Raw genomic sequence first — 17,164 nt, 5'->3', positions numbered from 1 at the left:
TGCACAAGGTTCCTCTCCAGTCCAGCTACACCCCCTGTCTGTGCCTGGCAGACGTCTCAACCTCCCTTTCCAGTGCACAGGGTGATTGGGGAATGCTGCCAGAACATGTCAGGGGCAGCTCCCAGGGACCCCCTTACAGTTCTGGGGAGTCCCACTGGTAGCCAGTGGATGAGTGAGGTGAGACACCCTGGGCCTCAGAAGGAAAAGGTCTGTCCTGGTGCCCTGCTAGCTCCTCTCAGAGGTCTGGCAGACACTTCAGGGTCTCCAGCGGCATCTCCCATAGCACTGAGCAATGTTGACTCTCCCCTGAGGCACCATCGTCATCACCAGCCCTTACCTGGAGACGGAAGCAATAAAATTGTAACCGTTCAGGAGCAAAGTAGCAGGTATTTTCCCATCTGCTGCCCTTTACAATGTTTATTTGGATGACGAGAGCTGTGGGACACCTGCCTTTCTGCAGACACCAAAGGTCATCTTGCTGCTGGCAGGCAAATAACAAGATGAGTCATCCACAGGGCAGGTAACAAGTGATCAGAACCAAAGGCAAAGGCAAGGGCGTAGTCATGGGCAGGACTCAGCTCAGCCGTGTGCACAGGGTCAGGGCAGAACTTGCAGCTGCTGGAGTCTCAGCCTGACACCCACAGTGTCCAGGCCTTCTGCTGGTGGGACAATGTTGTTTCCAGGAAGACACCCAGGAACATCAGTCCCTTTGTCCCAGAAAGAAAGGAAGATGAGATGAGATGAGATGAGATGAGATGAGATGAGATGAGATGAGATATGAGATGGACCCCCTGGGGAGGCATGGACCATGTTTCTGATTTTGGATGCTCAGTTTTCCTTCTGTCTCCAAGACCATCAGGTAAGCCCAAACAACAAACCCTCAGGAGAGCCAGCTGGCATACCGCAGAGCCTTGCATGCCCTCATGCTGACAAACCTGGCAAGGACCTGCCTGGCTGTTGGCAACCATGGTCAGCACCCTGTCACCAAGTGCCTGCAGCTGTGCACTAGCCATCTGGCACTCGGGGACCTCTTCCATGGCCAAGCTGGCTCTCCATGGCCCCATGTGCCAGCTGGTGGATGGAGGCAATATGTGCAACAGGCATAGTGGTGTAAGGAGGCAGAGAGGCATGGCTGAGGCTTCTGTGGCACGTGCTCTGATCTCAGCAGGTCTCCACAGGAGCGGACCCCCCCTGAAAACCTCACATAGTGCCTGTCTGCATGTTGGGAGCCCATCCCGTGGGAGGCCAGACCTCAGTTCTTTGGTGCTGTAGAGGTTAACATGTTCATCAGCATCACTGAGCCAGCCTCAGGCTGCCAGTCCTGCAGGCAGAAGCACGGGGGACCCCAGCACAGCTGGCCCTCCAGCCATGATGCACACCTGCTGGGCTCCGAAAGGCAGCGAGGCTCCTACACCCACAAGAGCAGAAGCAGGGCAGCAAGCCCCAAGGCAAGGGTGAGGATGATGAAGGCGATGGCTGCAGCCCACAGGGAAGGAATGTGCCCCTTCACCCGCACCGGAGCCTCCACCGGAATCATGTTGGTGAGGTTCAGCATGTACCCCAGTGTCCAACCGATGTCAGCGCCCCCCGCCTGCCACGAGGAAAGAGGGGACAATGAGTTAGCCCTGCAGGAAAGCCACAATGACAACACAGGGCCACCTACTCCTGCACGGCCCAAATGGGGTGCACCAGCTGGCCCCACACCCAGTGCCATGCTGGAGTGTGGGGCAGGCAGGGCTTTCTGGACCGTGGCTCTCACAGCACCCAAACGCTGGAAGCTGGCTCTTTTCCTGCCCACAGACTGGTTTGCTGCCTACCTTCATCTGGAAGAAGATGTTCTTCCAGCTGGTCTCATTGAACTTGTAGGCATCGAGGAGGAGCGTGAGGATGTAGTTGGCATTGGCGCAGTATTTAGGCAGTCGCTCAGGATTCTCCTGGGGGTAGCTAGAAGACAGCTGGGGTGGGATATGTTTGGGGAGGAAGGGAAGTTATTTGCAGGCAATTTCTGTGCAGGGACAATGCCCTGACAACTGCTGCAGGTGGAGCAATGGCTCCTAAGTCACCAGCATCCAGAAAAAGACTTCTAGACCAGGCAGGTATTTTGGACCTGTCCACACAGGGCAGCTCCTTGAAGATTTACCCTCCACATGGAAAGAGAGATATACTGGAGCTTCTCCTGCCCCACATTCTCCCATCTCAATCTTTTTGTGCAAGGAGTTCCTGCTGTCTACTCCATGCTGGTCCTAGCACATCTCTTGGCCTTATCCATCCCCATTTGACTCACCTCCAGAGTGGTGCCAGCAGTTGGCTCTCCCCTCACCATCTTCCAGTGCTACAGACCCACCTCCATCCCCAGCTCCTGTGTGGGAGGGGAGATTCTGCTGCCTTCACCTGCCCTAGCTGCCCCTTTTCCAATGTGGCAAGGGCAAGGAGAACCCCCAGGGGTGGGCATGGGATGTCCTGACGCCCACAGATGGCTCAGGGATGGCTCTGCTGTGTAGGGCACACTCAGCAACCAGGCAGCCTTGCCCTGAAGGGGTCCCTGCTCCTTTTCCCCCACCCCAGCACTCCTTTGCTTGTGAAGCTTCCACACAGCTTCCCATCGTGAGGAACGTACGTCTTCCCAGCTTCTTCTGCAGAATTGCTCAATGGTCTCCCTGACAGTGGCCAGCGACTGCCCCTCCGTCAGGTTGAGAAACTTGAAGTTATAGTAAAAAGCAGAGAAGGCCTGAAAGGCAAGCGGCAGAAACACTGTTGAGCTGCAGTGGGGAAACCCCCCAGAAAGCTGCCCCATCTCCCTTGAAGTGGTGGGGGGGCTTCCTTCTCCAGGTTTGTCCCCCCTTGTACAGTCCCAGGTGCCTGCTGGCTATGGCAGCACATGGAGCACAGGCAGAGCTTTGCCTGAAGGCTGCTGGCTAAGCTGGCTTGTGGGTTTTTTTTACGGAAAATTTGGGTTTTGACTAAGCACCTGTTTTATTAACATGGTCCCATTTGGAGAGCTGGCTGGAAAACCAGACTGCAGCAATCCCTGGTGGGGCAGTGGTAATTTGGGAGGTTCTTGCCCCCATGCTCCTGCGAGCAGGTGGCAGTGCCACAGAGCATGCAGGGACATCACAGCATCAGGGGGACATGCTCTGTCATGGGGGTGGGAGGGTGGGATTTGCCTTACAATGAACTGCCCTCGGACCAGGGGCTGGTAGATGCCGTCAAAGGTGCATTCCTGGCTCTGGCCACATGCCGAGAAGTTGAACAGCTTCTTGAGAGCAGCCAGGCACCTGCTGGCATTGCCCCTGCCCTCCAGGGTCACGTTCCTGTCACCCAGGGGCAGGCGTGGGTCGCTCTGGTTTGTGCAAGGGCTCGTGCAGAAGGAAGACAGCGAGAGAGTTTCATTGTAGTCTTTGGGGTAGCAAGGGTGATCGACTCGCGTGCTGGAGGGCGACTCCTGGGAATAGCAAAATTGCAGGCTGCAGCCTCCTCCAAACCCTCTTGGCACTCCCTGCAAAGCCACGGGCACAGACATCTCCCACCTCCTCCGCAGGGAAAGACCCTCCTTCTCATGAATCCTGGTCTTGTTGGCTGGCTGCAATCCCAGCCTGAGCTCAAAACTAATTCTTGCTCTGCTTTGTCTCACTCCCTCTCTGACAGGGGCAGACCAGTTTCAGGGACCCAGCACGTCTCTCCCCTTGCCAGGATCATGGTTTGGGGCATGCAAAGCCCTCTCCACCCCAGCTCTAGCTCTGTCTCTAGCTCCAGCCCCAGCTAGGGACACTGCCTTCCTGGCTGTGCAGCATGAGCCAACCCTTCTGGATCACCAAGGCCGCTTCTCCCGGCGAGGTGCAGCTCCATGAAGACCCTCTTTCCCTCTGACCTTCCAAAAAATGGCCTGAGAAAGATCTCTGGTTCACTTTTCTCAGGCCTGTGCAGTCACAGAGTAGTTGAGGTTTGGGAGGAACTATAGGGTCCCTGTGCCACCCTGTCCTTAAAGCTTGACCAACTAGATCGGGTTGCTCGGAGCCTTGTCCTGTCAAGTTCTGAGTATCTCCAAGGATAGTGACTCCACAGCATTTTTGGGTCCTATTCCAATATTTGATCATTCTTATTGGGAAAAACTTTTGCCCTGCATCTGGTTGGAAGCTCACGTGTTCCAGCTTGTGCCTGCTGTCTCTTGTCCTGCCACTTTGCACCTCTGAGAGGAGCCTGGCACTGCCTTTCCTACACTCTGTGCAAGGCAGTTGTGTACAGCCAGAATATTTCTCCAGAGCTGCAACTGTAGAGGAATTATAGAGGAATGAAGGCAGGCTACTTAACATTGATCACGTACAGCTGTGGGCTGGCTTCAGGGGCGGTGGGTTGGCTGGTGTGGATGATGTGCAGCTGTGGCTGGTTCCTGCTAAGGAGTTAAATAGCTCTAAGGGGGATGGAAGAAGAGCAGCAGATGAAGAAAGACCTGAAAGAAGCAGAGGAAGGACAGAGAGAGTGCCCTGGATGTAGGAGAGACAAGGAGAAGGGTGGGCTGGCCTGGCCTGGCCTGAGAGGATGAAGAAACAGCATGGACAGCAGATGAACTTTTGAAACCTTGTGGGGCATTGGTGGCTGTGCTGGGGCCAGGCATGGGAACTGTTTATGGAAGTGACCTGGGATGGGGTGGTAAAAGCCTTGTTGCAGCCGGCTAGTTTTGAGAGTGCTGCAACAAGCTACCTCTTCTGATGCTTCCCATGCTCTTCTCCACAGCTGCCCACCTATGCTCCAAGGAGTCTGTGCCTGCTCTCAGTTCCTGTTGATGCCTCTCTGGAAGAGTGTTGCCTGGTTTTATTTTATGTACCCAATTACCCCGCCAGTTCCCCTCTCACCACAATTAATTCCTTTGCCAGTCGCTTCAGCATCTCATGCTGCCCATAGCAGAGGTAGCTGTGTGTGTAGATGTTGTAGTTATAGCCATACAGTGTGAACTTGGAGGCTTCGTTCCAGTTTATCATGGAACCTTGGGGCATAAAGCTGATTTGAGTGGATGCTCCTCCAAGATCCAGTGCCCCAAAAATGCTGGCTGCCTCTGGATGAACCCACGTGTGTGCTTTGGGGGAGTACTGCCAAGATGAGACAGGAGAGGAACAGGAGTATTACATGGCTGGGCTTACTTGCCCTGAGCAAAATTCTCAGTCCATTGAAGTCAACAGTGCTTTGTTGCTAAATTCAATGGTATTCAGTTCAATTATTTCCATAGGTAAGGCCCCGCTGCCTTCCCTGCCCAACCAGCCTGGCTGTTTATCAGGGCCAGGAAGAACAGAGATTGAACCATCTCATGGTCAGGATGCACCAATGTGCTGTGAGCTCATGTGGCTCTGAGCGACTGGTTCCCCAGCCCAAAGTGCTGGTGGGGACCTGGTGTGGAGGGGCTGCCCTTCCTGAAGAGCAGGTTGCAGAGATGCTGGTGCAAGGGGAAGGACAGAAATCCTCCGACAGCCTGCACAGGAGCCCGGCAGTGACAGCATCGCTCTGAGCTGCAGCAGAGCTGGGATAGAGGGTGGCAGGAAAAAGGTTTGGTTCCAGCTTCCTTCAGATTGGCACATTGAACCAAAACTGGAGTCTCCCAGTGCCGCAGAGAGACAAAGCCCAGCAGGAGCAAACGGTCCCCACTGGGCTGCACAGCTGACCTGGTTGTCCCAAGAGACCCGGTGTCCGTGTGGTGCGGAGATGTGCCCTCAGCTCTTAACAGATACACCCTCATTCCTGATTTCTCCCTCCTCTTACACTGTAGGCAAGCCAGAGGGTAACCGGCTGCTTCCCCTACATCATCCTCTAAAGCTGTTCACCTTCCCTTCTGCGCTAAGCAAGCTTTATAGCAAAAAGAAAAACCCTATTAGCAAAGCAGGAGTGGGTGTTTCATTCTTCTCCCACCTTAGTGAAGGAGTCCAGCAGGTAGTTGATGGTGATCCAGCCATAAGCCCCCTCCTCCTCTCCTGTAAGGATTCGAGCCCCTTTGAAAGCCATGGGGTACTCTCGCATGGTTTTAGCAACTTCGGCCAGGACTTGATCTGCCGCTGAGCTATTCTGTTCCCTAAGAAGGGCTCAAAGGTCAGGACACACATGCAGTTTCACCAATACTACCCAGGAAACCCAAGGAAATGGTCTGGTTCTTTACCAGTTCCTCATACTCCAGTATTTTGCACCAAGCCGTTTGTGTGAAATTATGTTTCCTGCTACATAACTTGTCAAAGCTGCTTGTACAGCGTAAATCCCAGCTGCCTAGACTTGGCATCACAAATCCAGGAGCAGCAGCAATCGCTTCCCTCCAGTGCAGCTTGATCCCAGTCACACAGCGGTTTGCCAGGCTGCCCTTCCCTACCTAAGTGTCCCATGGTGCTGGAGGCCAGAGGGCATCGTGCTACCGACCCCAGGTTTCAACATCACTCCCTGACTGCACCGAAGCCAGGGCTAGTTGCTGAGCTCCAGTAGGTCTTTCAGGAAGGTGCCAGCCTGGTTTCAGACCTGAGTGGGGAAGACGTCCTGGGGCTGCTGGCATGTGCTGGCTCTCTGAAGCAAGTAACCTTCAGGCTATGACCTGGGAACGGGTCTGATTGCCAGGGCACAGAAATAATGTTAGATATCTGTAACCATAAAACCAAGAACCGTGAAATGAAGGCTGACATTTGAAGAGAGCTAATACAGGCTGGTGAAGGGTAAGGGCAGGTCCCACAGCACTTCATTGCCTCTTACCTCTGCCCCACTGCCTGCCCACCCACCCATCCATCTGGGCAGAAGTCTCATCCCCTGCCAGCATTTCAACTCCCTCATGTTTAAGGAATAATGAAGAGCAAAAAAAGGAGTTCTGAGAAGCATTTCTTGCTTGGAACTGGGCATGCAGCACCATCCTGGAGTGCAGGGTCCCAGGGTACCAACAGACACATCTGAGCAGCCTCTCTGCCCCAGGGCCAACTGCTCAGGGGAGCTCAGCCACCCATGTGTCCCCACCAGGCTGCCTTCTCCCTGCTTCTCCCCCTGTCACTTGCTTACGGCAGCGTGGGAGCTGGGAGCTCTTGGCAGGCTGGCCCCGTGCAGGACACGTGTGGCTGCTTGCAGCTCAGTCACTGCTGTTACTCCCGCATCCCACAGCAATACCTCAGTAGCCTCATGCCGGCTGTTGCTCCGAGATAAGCTGGGACATCCCTCTGTTTTGCAGCAGGAACAACCTTCAGGGCTTTATCCAGGCATTCTCTTAGGGAATCACCAGCTTTTGGGGGATCATTGGCATAGCTTGATATGCCTTGCCCTGGAAGAGAGTCAGGCTGGGGCAGGGATGTGGGAGCAAGAGGGCACAGAGCAGTGTGGTCTGTCACCTCTTAGCAATAAAGGATGCTTTTCCAAGGTCCCCTGAGACCTGACTGGCCCATGCTTATGTTCCTTTCCTACAGCTTCCCCATGTCTCCCACACTTTCAGCAGCATCCCCAGCATTATGGGTGAGACCTTCCCCAGCCAGGACAGCAGCCTGGGCAGCTGTGGGCAATCCAAGGTGGAGGAATGAAAATCAAGAGCAACACCAAGCTGCTTCTGTCCCACCAAGCGTGTGGGCACTCCATGGTGCTGAGGGCCCTCCAACCATGAGCGTAGCCAGTGGGGAGTTAAGGACCACCCTGCCTGTAGCCAGGGCCCCCCACCGTGCTGGCAGTGACATCCCAATGGACAGAGCTGCCCAGTGTCAGCAGGCCAACATGAGGAAGGGCCAGGTCATCCCACACACAACATGAACATGCAGGGCAGCACCGAGCCCATGGCAGGGGGATACTGACCCTGGATGTCACAGGACAAGGTCTGGCTGACCACACCGGTGTTGTTCTCCTTGTCTGAATCCCACTCATAGACAAACAGAGAGGTGTGGGATGAGCCTGCATCAAACACCATCCCATACTGGAAGGAAAAACCAAGACATCACACTGGCAGGAGGAGCATCAGCCTTCCCCTTGCCCCATCATGTCCCTGCCAGGACGCTGGGGCCAGAGGATGCCCCAAAACCCATCTCTCTCAGGCACAGCTATCTGTACCGTGGCAGAGCAGAGTGGTGACAGTGTGTGGCCTCAGCATGGGCATTTCTCATGGCAACTGAGGGACTTCATTCCCTTGCCTGAGGTCTGTGCAGCAACGCCAGCTCACACAAACATTTCCTTCATTGTTTCCTCATGCTTTTTCATTTTCTTTCTTGGTTACATGCATTTTGTGTCTACGCTGGCCCCACCTTGGGGCCAGCAACTCTCCCATCTCCAGTGCTCTCTGCTACCCCCTTGGCTGCACACCAGCCCCACTCCAGGAGGACCCAGCCATGTGGCTCTCCCCCGTAAAGCCCTCCATCTCCCCCTAAAACTGTGTCAACCCTCTTCCAGCAGCCAGGGTGGGATGCCAAGCTGCAAGCGAGGGACATGGAGGACCAACGATGCCTGTGCTGTTTAGGACAAGCTGGTGGGAACTGACACGAGCAAAAGCCACATGGAGGTGTATTGCCCTGTGGTGTGGTGCCCTGGGAGGGCAGAGGGAGTGGGGCAGGGCTTTGCTCTACTGATCTGCTAGATAATCTCCTTGAAACATGTCAAGCACATAGCATGGTGGCTAGTTTCAGAGGAGGCTTCCCCCAATGACTCTGGTGTGGCCAGGTTGTATTTCTCCTGCCTGCATCTTGGGATGGGAAGAAAACACCCACCCAGCTCATACGAGGCAGTTCCTACTGACCCCCCTTCACCTCCTAACTCTGGAGGTAAGCTGTTGTCACTGAGCACCTGCCCAAGGTGGCCTGTCTCTGCAGTGGTCCTCAGGCATCTTCTTTGGGGCTCACCTTGACTGTGGGTGGCAGGGTGACATCTTCAATCTTCACCAGGCTGAGAACAAGGGCAATGATGGAAAGTGCGACCAGTGCCCCGATGATGGCGTTGGTGAAGTGCTTCTTGTTAGTGAACATTGTGGTGAAGGCTCCTGCAAACCCAAACACAGGAGAAAGGTGGTTGGACATGGCCAGCTGGGAACAACGCTAGTCAGTGAGAGCTGCCAGGAGATCAGCTCTGAAAGCTGTCCCAGGCTGACACTATCTCAAGCTGAATAACTCAGAAATCCTGGTGGATTTCCCTGGGAAAAGCAATATTAGGATAAAATGGGGGGGGGGGGGGGGGGGGGGGGGGGGCGGGGGCTGGAGAAAAGAGGGGTTGGCTGCCCAGCAGCCTGACACAGCCTTGATGGGATCACAACATCAAGGTGATCCCTCCAGGTCCTGCACCCACTCCTGCCCTGTTCGCCACTAACCGGGAAGGATCAGGTCCAGAAGGAGCAAAAGAAACACTGCACCCAACAGAGCCGAGCATGGAAAAGCACAAAAAACCTCAGTGTGAGATATTGTAGAAGCAGAAGATGATTTTATTTTACAAGATGTAAGGCCAGCTCATCTGCTGGCCCTGCCAGCGCCGTGCACCCAGCAGTGTGTGGGATCACCTGGAGCTGCCTTGCAAGTCCTTGCTTTGGCTTTGGGCTCCTTCACTGCCCGCAGCAAAACCAGCTTGGACTCGCTTTTTATATCCTTTGGAAAGTGGATACTGATGGAAAATCTTTTCCCCATTATTTTATCTCAGACCTCATCAGCCATATGCAAAACTCTTGAATATCAGTTCTCGTTTGTCTTACAGGTATATTTATGGCTCAGTTTGGCATCTTCCTGTCATCTTATCTTCAGCCGATGAGTTGTTCCTCCTTGTTTGAACGAAATCACACATAGGAGCCCTGTGGCAGTTAGCACACACCTCTTCTTTCAAACTTTGTGTCCCTGTTTCTCAGTGCTTTCATACACACACACATTTCTGTTCTTCCTATGGTCTCACCAGTCCTAACATTTCCATCACAAGTCTCTACAAGGTCTATGAAGTAAGAGTGATATTTCCAGTATCCAATACCCTAAAATCCACTCATCAGGGTGGTAGGTGCCTTGGTAATAATATTTATTACAATGGGAAGGAAAATCACATCAGAGGAGGAGGATGGCCCTGCCAGGGAGGTCTCAGCAACACTCGCTGAGCTTTGCCAGGGGAGAAAAGGAGAGGCCAGGAGGGCCAAGATGTTGTCATGGCTCAGCTGGGACTGTGGTCACCCCTTCCCCCTGTGTGACCCAGCTTTGAGCTGCTCCTGGCTTGGGGGTCCCTGCAGACACAGGGACCCCATGGAGAGCTGAGGGAGTGGAGAGGACTCAGGTGCCCCCAGCCCCCAGCTCCACCAGCAGCTCCCCATTGCTCTGGACACTGGTTGGAGGCTCGGTGGTGTGGGCAGGGTGTCACAGCCCAGCCACAGAGCCCCGGCACCCCTGCCTTGGGACCCTGGGACAGGAAGGGCTGGTGGACGTGGGGACCTGCTCTCTCTGGGCAATACAGTGAAGCTGCTTCCTGCTGATCCAGCTCCCTGATAAAAGGCCGCTAGGGCTATCGCTAGCGCGATCTCGATGGAAAGATCCAGTTCCCAGCTGCCTTATCTCAGCTGAGTCAAATACGGCCATGCCAGAAGGGAAATGCGTGCTGGGGAGCCCTCATTGCAGGTGACCTTCTCGGAGCACCTTTCCCTGGGGCTGAAGGGATGGCGGTTTCAGACACCCCACTGTGTGCACTGACCACCCTGTACAATCGGGGAGCAGCAGTCCCTGGGTGCTCTCTGTCTCAGGTCACATCTACCTGCAGCTTGCACTGAGCTGGGTGCCTCTGCCATACGCTGCTGCTGCCCAGCCAGGGCTCACGCCTCCAAGCCAGTCCCTTTTCCCATGGCAATCTCCTTTGGGAGAAGGTGCTGGGGGGGTGGATGCCTGGAGCCCAGAGGGTGCCACCACTCCTGCATTCCCATCTCCACCCAACACATCACCTTTGGACTCACATGGCTTCACTGGAAAGGGATGAATGAGTGTCCGCTACCTTCCCAGGTCTGGAAATCCCCCGCTGAGTGCACAGCGGCTGGGCCAGGGCTGTTCCGAGCAAGGCGGACACATGCCAAAGCAGGACAGAGGCACCAGCCAGCCCCGATCCCTCCTGGATGTGCGGCACTGCGTGGTGGCTGTGTGCACCCAGAGCTGACCAAACCATCCAGCCCCTGCCTCCAAACCTGGGCTGAGCAACTCTTCAGTTTACTTTTTCTGATCCTTCTGTAGTAAAGAAATAGTTTGAGGTTACGAGGTAATATCTTAATTGCCTTTCATCCAGGAGGACAGGTAATGATTTCCCAGCTGGATGGGAGCTGTGATTTCCCTTGGCTTGCGGTGACTCCATCCACTCATCCCAGGCAGCGGGACTGCCTGAGCTGCTGTTTCTGTCTCCGTTCCCAGGAATGTGGCTCTCTTTGCCAGGCTCAGCCTTTTGGCAAACCTGGTGCCACCAGCCTGAGGCAAGCCCAGCAGGGAAAGGCCCTGGTCCATGTGAGCACAAGGGCAGTGAAGGACAGACCTTGCCGGGACGTTTAGTGACACCGTAGCAACTGGCCACAGTGCATGGCAGCATCTCCTGGGCTGCTAAAAGAAGGGATGGGTGGGAGTGCCCCAGGTCTGCATCCAGCCTGGAGCTTGTCCCAGTAGGGGTTTATGAGGTTCTGGAAGAGCTGGCAAGCTGGACTACAGGCAGGTCCACAGCTCCAAGGGGAGCACATGTGGAGGCAGCTCCAGGCAGGGGTGACCTGCAGCTTCTCTCCCTACAGGCAGGGCTCTGTGGCTGTTCTGGTCAGGGCTGCCAGGCTTCTTTCATTTTCCCAGCAGGATTGACTTGGCACAGGCAGCCAAGCCTCTTATCTTGAAGAAAATTAGTTTGTGTGTGAGATAATCAAACCACACTGTTACCACATCCCAGATCATGATTTGGTGTCAAGCACTCACCACATGAAGCCTATGTACTGCTGGTGGAGGAAGTAACCAGAGGACCTGATCTGCTGCAAATGTTGCTGCTGCCACCCCAAACTGCCAGCCAGGCTCTCCCTGGAGACAGGGATGCACCAGCTTTGGGAAGCCAGGTGGCGTCAGGGTTCCCATTGCTGTTTGGGAGTGCTAAATAACAAGCAAGAAAAGCAGCAAAGGTCTGAGAGCACCAGGTGGCACGAGGACCACACCAGCAATGGACGTGGTCAGGGCAGTCACGGTGGTGGTCTGGACAGCTCTGAAGGTAGAGAAGGAACTATGGAGACTTCTCCCTTCAAGGCAAAAATATGCTGCTTGTAAAACCCTGTTGAGGGGTGCTGGGATGCTGCTGAGCTGCACTAGAGCAGCCTGCAACAGCCACCTTCCAGCGCAGCCCTGTGTCCAATCTCACCCGCCGCCTGGGCTGAAGCCAGCTCTGCCCCCAGCAACCCCCAGTATGGGTGACGTTCTGGGGGGCAGCCACAAGGAGCAGGAACCCCAGCTGCAGAGGTGTTTAGGGATTTTGCGCCAAAAAAGTACTTTGTAAAGCTTTGGGGTGACCCAAGTGTTAGAGCCAGGCTCTCGGGCAGCAGTGATTTCAGATGTGTTTCAGCCCATTTAGTGATAAAAGTCTTTCACTTGCATGAATCAGGCCATTTCCTAAAAGACATGCCTGGGTGAGAGCTGGCTGGGGAGTTAGTGTTGTGGCTGTGAATGCTTTCAGTGTGTGAAAATTATCAGACACAAGAAAAAACAAGGTGTGGGCAGCCCTGGCCCCTGGCATGGCTGGAGAGCTGCCTGCGGCCAGAAGCTTCCCGATGGTCACTGCGTCTCAGCTCCACTCCAAGAAAGGCTGTGAAAGCCAATAAGCTAATGTGAGCCCAATGCTGGGGTCACTAAAGTCAGCCACTATCCAGGATGTCATAAAATTCCCAATCCTAACACCTACATGTTGTCTCTACATCTTCCACAAATGATAAACCAAAATGATCCTTTCTGATCTTGGTGCCTTGCTCTTGGCCCTACAACCCTCTGAAAGATGCTCCACCATCCCGGCTTTCCTTCCATGCCTGTCTTGGCCATGGTCCCTTTGTCCCTGAGCAGCAAAAATGCAGCTGAAGGCATATGGACATAGCCGCACCAGCTTCATCCCCCTCCAGTGTAGCCATCCCCAGTTTCAGATGCCTCTCTGGGAGCTGTTCCTGTCCCGGTAGGAGCTGGGACACAGGGATTGGGGTCAATACTGTCCCTCTGTCCAGGTGGTGCTGGTTCAGCACCCAGGCCTGGCTGTGCGGAGGCTCCTTCCCCGCTGGCCCCGGGGGTTCAGGGGGGCGTGGGGCTGGGACACCCACCAGGGTCCACAGCACCACCATAGGGAAGCCACGGAGCTGCCCCTGCGTGTCCGTGGGGCCATACCTCCAGACTGGGAGCGAGCCGGGGCACTCCCCCAACGCCTGCTTTTAGCTGAGGAGCTGCGGTCAGGATTGGGAAAGACCCAGCTGGCAGCGATATCCAACCTACCACAGCACAGTAAACTTAGAGGTGAGATTTTTATCTTTGCCAGATCACATTCCAGTGTGTAAGAGCTTGTTGGCCCGAGGCTTGAAAAGCCCCCTCCCCAGGCCAGGGACCCCATGGCTCACGCTGGGTGGGTGACGGGTGTCAGGGGCTGTCCCCTCAAGCCGTGTCAGCTAGTGGAGGCTCTAGCAGCATTTCACCTGGGGGGATGCTCCCAGGAGTTTTGTGTGGCCACATCACCCTGTCCACAGGCTGGTGTGCCAGAACTGCATGCTGCTGGGGTGCAAGGGCAAATGCCCCGGGAAGTTTTGTTGTAGGACTTAGGGGCACTGGGCACAGCGGGTGACCCCTTTGCACAAGGAACAAGTCCCAGGAAGGGATTTGGCTGGTCCTGGCTGCCAGACAACCCCCACCGCGCCTGGCCATGCAGGCAGCCCCCATACTCCCATCAGGGCAGTACCCCCAGTGCCACAGGTGGGCAAAGTGCCACCCCTGTGTCCCCAAACGTGCCTGGGAGCTTGTCTTACCTCAGTGGAGCAGGGCTGGGAAACACCACTTGCTGGCTCTTCCCCAAGGCAGCTGCAGAATGCTGGCAAAGCCACTTGCAGGTGAGCTCGGCAGCACGCAGGTGGATGTGACCGTGTCCCCCTGTGTTGAGCACCACGCCCTGGTGACACAGCTGTTTGTGAAGTTGGGGCTGCCAGTCCTGGGCAAGCCCCGCCAGGGCTCAGCAGCAGGAAACAGCCCCGTTCCTCTGCAAAGCGTTGCAGCAAGGCTGATGGATGCATTCGTTTGATCTTTTTTTTTTTTTTGGTTTGCCCCTACTTTTGTTTAATTAGTTGGGTGGCTGGGGAGCTGCAGGAGAGTCCAAAGTCACCAACAGTCCCCAAGGCAACTCAGTGAGTGTCCCCTCCTGACTCAGAGGCTTTGCTGCTCTTCCTGCTCCTTTCCGTGTTCATCGACCATGCCCCCCACCCTCCGTGGCTCTGGTTCTTTGTGCCTGAGCAGACACTGGCTGTCCCCCCACACCGCCCCAGCCTTGCTCCCCTGCTTTCACTCTCGTGGCCCCTTACCCCAGCTCTCACCCTCCCTGGACCCACAGCAGTGACTGCTGGTGACGCACTATCTGCGGCTGCTGGTGATGTAACATCCATGGCCTCTATTATTGGAGCGCCCAGGCGTGTTGGCACAACTCCAGCATGGGGACACCGAAAGCGGGGATGAACCCACACTAGTGTGACGTGGAAGGAGACAGGGAGCAGCAGGCTGCCCTCCTCGCAGATGACGTGTCCTTGGTTTACCATAGCTTGGCCCCTGTAAGCAAACAGCTGGCTCAAAGCGGACAGACCAGAGGAGCATCTAGGGACATTACGGCTGCACCTTGGTGACAGCAAGCCCTGGAAAACCACATCACAAGGTGAAGCAGGAGCAGAGGAGCTCCTGTGAGGCAGGTCCCAGTGCCATTTAAGTGTGCAAGGACTGAGCAAAATGGATGCTCTCATCTTGTACTTCCAGCACTGGACCCTGGCGCCACCCCAGGATGGGCCATCTAGAGTCACTGTGGACATCAAGCCAGGACTGGAGCCAGGTGCCACCGGAACAGAGGCTGGCGGGGAGCAGGTCACAGTGCGCATCAGGGGCAAAGCCCCAGCATGGCCCAGTCTGAGCTAAATCTGTGTCAGCTTACAAATCGTGCTGGACCAGGCCACTGGTTCTCCCATCACCATTCCATGACAGCAGTGTGAAAGGACAACCGTCATCACCTATGGGAAACTTCCTCACAGTTCCCATCCGCTTTCTAGAGAGAAAAGGAGCAGCTGCTTGTTTCACTGTCATCAGTGTCTCTCACAGGGGAGATCAGGTCCACAAACAAACATGTTCCTGGTGCTCCTCAGGCCTCTGCTAAGCAACTCTGAACTGGAGAACCAGTTTATACAGCAGGTCTCCCATCTCCAGATCCTATCTGCATGAGACAGATCCTGAGCGCAGCAGAGGAGAGAGGGTGGTACCAGGAAGAGCTGGGTAGATGGGGGCAAAGACACGGATAAGCCAGGGAGCATCTGAGGTTGGAGGGAAAGCCCCAGCTACCAGGAGATGTTTTGTCAGAGTCAACGTCATCAAGAGTACAAAGGTCTGTAAAACTCAGTGTCAGGAGGAGACCAGCGCTCTGGGCCTGGGCTCCAAAGCAACACTTGACATGAAAAGATGAGCCAGAAAGGCGAGGGGCAGATTCGCTGTTCAAAACACCCTTGTGGTGGGAGCCAAACCCACGCGATGCCGAGGTGTCTTTGGTGCCAGGAGTTCCCTGTGACACTGGCATTTAACATGCTGATCCACACTTCCCTGAGGAATACTGAATTACTCATGCTTTCTGGGGGTCTTCAGGACAGTGTTTCATTCCGAAGCTAGGGTTCTGTGAGAACCCCCGCTTCACAACCAGCATCAGTCATGCATACTCCTGTCCCTGTGCCCTGCCCTCCAAACAGCACTACCTTGGTGTGTAGGGAATGGATCTGAATTACAAAGAAAAAAACATGATTCTGTTCAGAAGTACACACATCAGTTCTCTCTGGCTCAGAGCATGGCCCTGTGGCCAGTGCACCAAAGACACGAAGTGCTCAGGGAAGTGCGAGGACAGATGGAAATAAGTTAGCTTTGCTGCTGAAGGCAGCACATCATTACAAGTGCAGCCTCAGACAGGCCAGGCCAGGCAGCTGCTGCAGCACTCCTGGCTGCAGTGGTCTGGGGCATACGAGGATATCTACAGCAACCAACCAACCTCCAGGTAATTCCCATTCTCCAGGCAGCAGTTTTAAGTACAAATGCTTTCTTAGGGAAAAAAGTTTTATAAATAAAACTAATCCTTCCATGCATTTTTATTTTAAAATAAAACAACTGGCATATCAAACAGTGCTTGCATGGCAGGATACTTCAAGACTAACACCAAGAGCTGAGTGAACTGAAATAAGGAAGCGCCACAAAAGGATCTTTCAAAGAAGCATGATGCTACACAATACAGCAGCGTGCTTAATTACAGACCCTTGCTCGCATAGCGCCAGCCCTGTGCAACCTGCCACCTACCACTCTGTACAGAAACAAGGACGGGGAAAAGCCCGATGACAGTCACTGTGAGCCCAGGGGAGCCAGGCACGTCCCCAGCTGGAGCGAGGGCAGCGATGCGGAGCCGGCTCCCTCGCTGTCAGTTCACCCGGCAGGCTCGGATCATGAGCAGCTGGAGAAGGATGAAAACAGGCGACATGATGAGGCCGTACCAGAGCTGCCGGGTGTGCTCCACCAGCTTCTGGCACAGCAGCATCTCGAAGACGAACTTGAGGCCGAGGATGGTGAGGATCCAGAAGAGCCGCAGCACGGCCAGGCGCTTCTCACCATCCTGGAAGAGCCGCACGGAGACGATGGTGGTGAAGTAGGTGCTGAGGCCATCGGCGGCGAAGAAGGGGACGAAGACGACCCACCAGGAGAGCGCCGAGGCCTCGCCATCCACCTTCAGGACCAGGAGCACCGAGAAGGCCAGCAGCGCCAGGCCGTGCAGGAAGATCTCGAAGGTGGCGAAGCCCAACCATTGCACCAGCTCCCGCAGGGAGAACAGCATCGTCCCGACGGCCGCGGGGGCATGGGCGCTGCCTGGGGGGGCTGGGGGGGGACGAGACCCCCGGCCCCGGCGCCTCACCAGGCCTCGGCAGGCCCCCCTCGGCGGCGCAGGATGATGACGTTGCAAGGGGGCGTGTCGCTGCGTGGTGACG

The 17,164-nt window shown here is 55.3% G+C and overlaps 2 protein-coding genes across 2 annotated transcripts; both read right to left on the bottom strand.

Moving 5' to 3' along the window:
• Positions 1-93: 93 nt before the first annotated feature.
• LOC119154161 (ectonucleoside triphosphate diphosphohydrolase 8-like) lies at positions 94-14,150 on the bottom strand. The gene is made up of 10 exons (XM_037401424.1): positions 13,931-14,150; positions 8,820-8,956; positions 7,786-7,903; positions 7,117-7,267; positions 5,896-6,055; positions 4,851-5,084; positions 3,170-3,442; positions 2,618-2,728; positions 1,818-1,955; positions 94-1,591 (listed from the first exon to the last, which is right to left on the bottom strand). The coding sequence occupies exons 2-10, from the start codon at positions 8,940-8,942 to the stop codon at positions 1,409-1,411; spliced, it is 1,491 nt and encodes a 496-aa protein (XP_037257321.1). The 5' UTR covers positions 8,943-8,956; positions 13,931-14,150; the 3' UTR covers positions 94-1,408.
• A 2,186-nt stretch (positions 14,151-16,336) lies between these two features.
• TMEM203 (transmembrane protein 203) lies at positions 16,337-17,132 on the bottom strand. Its single transcript, XM_037400483.1, has one exon. It carries the CDS (start codon positions 17,011-17,013, stop codon positions 16,603-16,605), a length of 411 nt encoding a protein of 136 aa, XP_037256380.1. The 5' UTR covers positions 17,014-17,132; the 3' UTR covers positions 16,337-16,602.
• Between the last annotated feature and the right edge of the window lie 32 nt (positions 17,133-17,164).

The sequence above is a fragment of the Falco rusticolus genome, chromosome 9 (assembly GCF_015220075.1).
Source record: "Falco rusticolus isolate bFalRus1 chromosome 9, bFalRus1.pri, whole genome shotgun sequence".
Taxonomy (NCBI): domain Eukaryota; kingdom Metazoa; phylum Chordata; class Aves; order Falconiformes; family Falconidae; genus Falco; species Falco rusticolus.
The sequence above is the reverse complement of the archived record's forward strand: the minus strand, read 5'-3'. Positions and strand labels throughout refer to the sequence as shown.